Here is a 5000-nt window from a genome sequence, read left to right on the forward strand (position 1 = left end):
GTGTGTGCATGTGTGTGTGCGTGCGTGTGAGTGTGTGTGCATGTGTGTGTGCGTGCGTGTTTATCCAGCTGATGTGTTGTTCTTCTCTTGAACTATGCTCTGATGTGACAGTAACTCATTGGTACAGTGAGAGAGCAAGGGCTGGAGGACAGACAGACAGTGTGTTAAAGGGGTCCAGAGTGATCGGATCGAGTCAAAGAGCGGCAGCATGCTCTCCTCAGGCGTGCGTCCGCCGGTGTTCTTCACGGCCGTCCGGTCGCTGTGTGTCGGCGCGTGCGGCCGTGAGGATGCGGCGACGGAGCGGCCGCTGCAGAGGAGAACCGGAGGAGTGCGAGACTTCCAGGAGATTCCTCACACCGGCAGCAGCGGCTGGATCAACCTGCTGCGCTTCTGGAAGGACGGGAGATTCAGCCTGCTTCACAAGCACATGGAGAGCACCTTCAGACGCCTCGGACCCATCTACAGGTGCAAACACCACAGCAAACGGGTTTGAGAGTTATGAATTCATGCACTAAAGCTGATGTTCTCCATCACCATCATCTCTACAGAGAGCCGCATTATCAATAACACTCATTTACTGAACTTGGATCTGTCATATAGAAATATCTGCCAGTGGAGTCAGAAAAATAAACTTGTTTTGCCTTTGAACAATTTTTTTCTGAGACCATTGGCGGATGTTTGTTCTTGTCATAAACTCTTTATTTAACATTTAAACAAGACTTCTTATGTCATTTTGCATCTCCAGTAAATATATATTGATTTAAAATATTTTAGATATTTGTACTGGAAAACAATGAACATCATAGATGATTCATCACAAACACTGTGCAATCATTGAAGAAATGTTCTTTATTTTGCAGCTAATGCTGCTTGATTCAGGCAAAAATCACAATCACGATTATTTAAAAAGATTACTAATTTTTTAACTTAAAAAACAACTTTTTTCAGTTTTAAAAATGACATTAAATATAATTAAACTGTTTGGTAGTTAATTAATGATAAATGCCTTTGAAACAAAAAGGCATGAAAAATACATAGCATTAATAGTTCTTGTATTTTAATGCATTATTTTCCTAAAATGCAACATGGTTGTTAAGCTGTAAAAATTTAAATTGGAAACATTTCACACACAATTTAAGCATTAAAAAGTCAATATTTTATATTCACCTTCCAGAGTTCATTTCCAAATATTTAAATCAAATGAAAAAAGCGTGCAGCTGAACTCAGATTGTGTGTTTCAGGGAGTATCTGGGCTCTCAGAGCAGCGTGAACATCATGCTGCCGATGGACATCGGGGAGGTGTTCCGATCCGAGGGTCTCCATCCACGCCGCATGACGCTGCAGCCCTGGGCCACACACAGAGAGACGCGCAGACACAGCAAGGGCGTCTTCCTAAAGTCAGTGTGTGTGTGTGTGTGTGTGTGTGTGTGTGTGTGTGTGTGTGAGTGTGAGTGTGAGACACATGTGTTACTGTGATGCAGTGAACCCAAAAACACCACTTCATCAGATCTCAAACGCTGCAGGATCTCTGTCATCACTTTTCTTCATTATTTCTGCAGTCTCAATCTGTTCAGCAAACTTCAGTCAGATGTTTTGCTGTAAAGTGTGCTTGTGCATCTCTCTGTACTGTAATAACGTTGCTGCAGGAACGGGACGGAGTGGCGTGCCGACAGGCTGCTGTTGAACAGGGAGGTGATGGTCACTTCAGCCGTACGGCGCTTCCTTCCGCTGCTGGATGACGTCGCGCAGGATTTCTGCCGTTCGCTGCGATACCGGGTGGAGACGGAGGGTGTGGGGGAGACGGGTCAGCGTAGTATGACCCTTGACCCCAGTCCTGACCTCTTCCGCTTTGCCCTGGAAGGTCAGTGTTGTGTTGTTGAGTTGAGAATAATTTTGTATATTCTGTTATCATGCTCTGGTTAATGGTGCAATCACATGCCCTCTCTCCAAAACTCCACCTTATCTCCAAACCCCACCCTCTTCCCAAAACCCCGCCCTCTCTCAAAAACCCTACCCTCTTTCTCTCCTCAAAACCCCACCCTCTCCAGTTATGACATTACTAGGTCCAAAAATTATTAGAAATGTCTGAATGGTTCACAATCAGATCAATAATGTGTCTCCAGCGAGCTGTCATGTTCTGTACGGCGAGCGGATTGGCCTGTTCTCGTCATCTCCGTCTGAAGAGGCGGAGCGCTTCATCTGGGCCGTTGAGCGCATGTTAGCCACGACGCCGCCGCTGCTGTACCTGCCGCCGCGGCTGCTGCTGGCCCTGCGCGCCCCCCTCTGGACACAGCACGCCACTGCATGGGACCACATCTTCAGCCACGGTGCATCTCACACACACACACACTCACACTCACACACTCACACACACACACACACACTCACACACACTCTCACACACACACACACACACACACACACACACACTCACACACACTCTCACACACACACACACACACACACACACACACACTCACACACACTCTCACACACACACACACACACACACACACACACACTCACACACACTCTCACACACACACACACACACACACACACACACACTCACACACACTCTCACACACACACACACACACACACACACACACACTCACACACACTCTCACACACACACACACACACACACACACACACACTCACACACACTCTCACACACACACACACACACACACACACACACACTCACACACACTCTCACACACACACACACACACACACACACACACACTCACACACACTCTCACACACACACACACACACACACACACACACACTCACACACACTCTCACACACACACACACACACACACACACACACACTCACACACACTCTCACACACACACACACACACACACACACACACACTCACACACACTCTCACACACACACACACACACACACACACACACACTCACACACACTCTCACACACACACACACACACACACACACACACACTCACACACACTCTCACACACACACACACACACACACACACACACACACACACGCTCTCCTGCAGCATGAGTTCTGTTCTGTGAGTGTGTGTGTGTGTGTGTGTGTGTGTTTGCAGCGGAGGCGCGTATCCAGCGCGGGTACCAGCGTCTGCAGACGGCGGTGGGCGGAGCCTCTGATGGGCGGTTCCTGGGTGTGCTGGGTCAGCTGATGGAGGCGGGACAGTTATCATCAGAGCTGATCAAAGCCAACATCACTGAACTGATGGCCGGCGGAGTCGATACGGTACAAACTCACACAACAAACCATCACACTTACTACAACTACACTAACTAAACTTTAACTGAAATAAAATTATATATATAATATATATTGCCAAGGAAATATTCATTTTCATTTAGGTTACTTAGGTGAACTTGATGTACTAATAGAACTAAAAAATAAAAATTAATATAAACTATATAGACATATTTATTTTTGTCATACCAAAAATGACCAAAAAAAACACAACAAAATTGCTAAAATTTGAAAATGAAAACGGAAAATATAAAAAATAAAAACTGATTAAAAATATAAAAAACTATATGCAGATTAAAAAATGTAATTGTGACTTTTTATCTCACAATTTGGATTTTTTTCCCTTACAATTCATACTTTTTTCTTGCAATTGTGAAAAGTCAGAATTGCGAAATATAAATACATATAAAAAAAAGGCTGAATTGTATGTATCGATGTATTTAAAAAAACTAAAAAACAAATAGTTATTTTTATGATCCCTCTTTAATTTTTCAGCTTGTGCAAGGAATGATGTGTAAACTTATAAGCACAACTGCATTACTCTTTTGTAAAAAGAAATTGTTAAAGTCAACATTAAAACTAGCTCTATTTCATTAATTGATGTTTTCATATTGTAAGTGATTCATCGGTGACATTAGGAAATAAATGTTTGTCTGTGTTTCATTTAAACTAATGAACGAGGTCTGTATGAATATGAAGTCCAGCGTAGCATCACATCAGACTGTGTGAACTGAACCGGTGACTCCGTGTGTCCGTCAGACCGCCGTGCCGCTGCAGTTCGCTCTCTTCGAGATGGCGCGTAACCCTGAGGTGCAGGAGCGGGTGCGAGCGCAGGTGCTGTCGTCATGGCAACAGGCATCAGGAAGCCCCCAGAAGGCCCTGCAGGGGGCGCCGCTGCTGAAGGGGACCATCAAGGAGACGCTGAGGTGAGAGCTGAGAGAGAGAGCATCATAAACGCATCAGTAAAGAGTCAGACACGTAACATAGAGTCGCCGATATAAAGTTTCCTCCTTAATCTCCTGTGCTTCTAGTCAAGTCAATTTATTTCTGTAGTGCTTTATGCAATAGAGATTGATTCAAAGCAGCTTAAAGTGATAAAAAGGTAAATTAATCAGTTTTGTAATAAATGCAGTAAAAATCAAGAAATAAATTGTTTTAGGAAAAGCAGTGAAAATGCTATTATAGTTTTTGGAAATATTTTGAATTAGATTTGATTTTTAGATTGGTAACACTTAAAGCCTTTATGTATAATGCATTATAAAGGTATTCATAATGTACGTTGTGATGCATTATATCTTTAATAATTGTAACAAAAGTTAAAATGCATAATAATATTTGAAGGTTTGTTTGTTGTGTGTTTTAATGCATTATACTTTCTAAATGAATTAATAGATAAGTATTATTTAGTATTATTATTTAGTTGTTTTATTTTTAACTAAAATGAAGATGAAAATGAGTTTGTATCTCATAATTCAGGCTTTTTTCTTGCAATCACGTGGAAAAAAAGTCCAAATTGTGAGATAAAAAGTCGCAGTTACTGTCTTCTTTTTTCTTTTTTTTAATGAACATATATAGTGAAGTATAAAGAATAGTAATTTTGTTTCATTTTTAGTTTTAGTTTAATACATCAAGTTAAGCTAAGTAAAATGGAAACTAGCTGAAATGAAATAAGTTTTAGTTTTTTTTTTTTAAATAATTTATTTTAGTTAACATTCATTTTATTT

The 5000-nt window shown here is 41.8% G+C and overlaps 1 protein-coding gene across 1 annotated transcript in view; it reads left to right on the forward strand.

Annotated features, from left to right (window-relative positions):
* Positions 1-6: 6 nt before the first annotated feature.
* cyp11c1 (cytochrome P450, family 11, subfamily C, polypeptide 1) overlaps positions 7-5000 on the forward strand; it is a 10477-nt gene continuing 5483 nt past the window's right edge. The window contains exons 1-6 of the mRNA XM_016499141.1: positions 7-465; positions 1242-1397; positions 1647-1861; positions 2124-2327; positions 3098-3264; positions 4036-4202. Coding sequence (XP_016354627.1) covers positions 209-465; positions 1242-1397; positions 1647-1861; positions 2124-2327; positions 3098-3264; positions 4036-4202 — 1166 coding nt within the window. The 5' untranslated portion in view covers positions 7-208. The remainder of the gene's footprint in view (positions 466-1241; positions 1398-1646; positions 1862-2123; positions 2328-3097; positions 3265-4035; positions 4203-5000) is intronic.

The sequence above is a fragment of the Sinocyclocheilus anshuiensis genome, unplaced genomic scaffold, assembly GCF_001515605.1.
Source record: "Sinocyclocheilus anshuiensis isolate Anshui unplaced genomic scaffold, SAMN03320099.WGS_v1.1 scaffold2292, whole genome shotgun sequence".
Classification (NCBI taxonomy): domain Eukaryota; kingdom Metazoa; phylum Chordata; class Actinopteri; order Cypriniformes; family Cyprinidae; genus Sinocyclocheilus; species Sinocyclocheilus anshuiensis.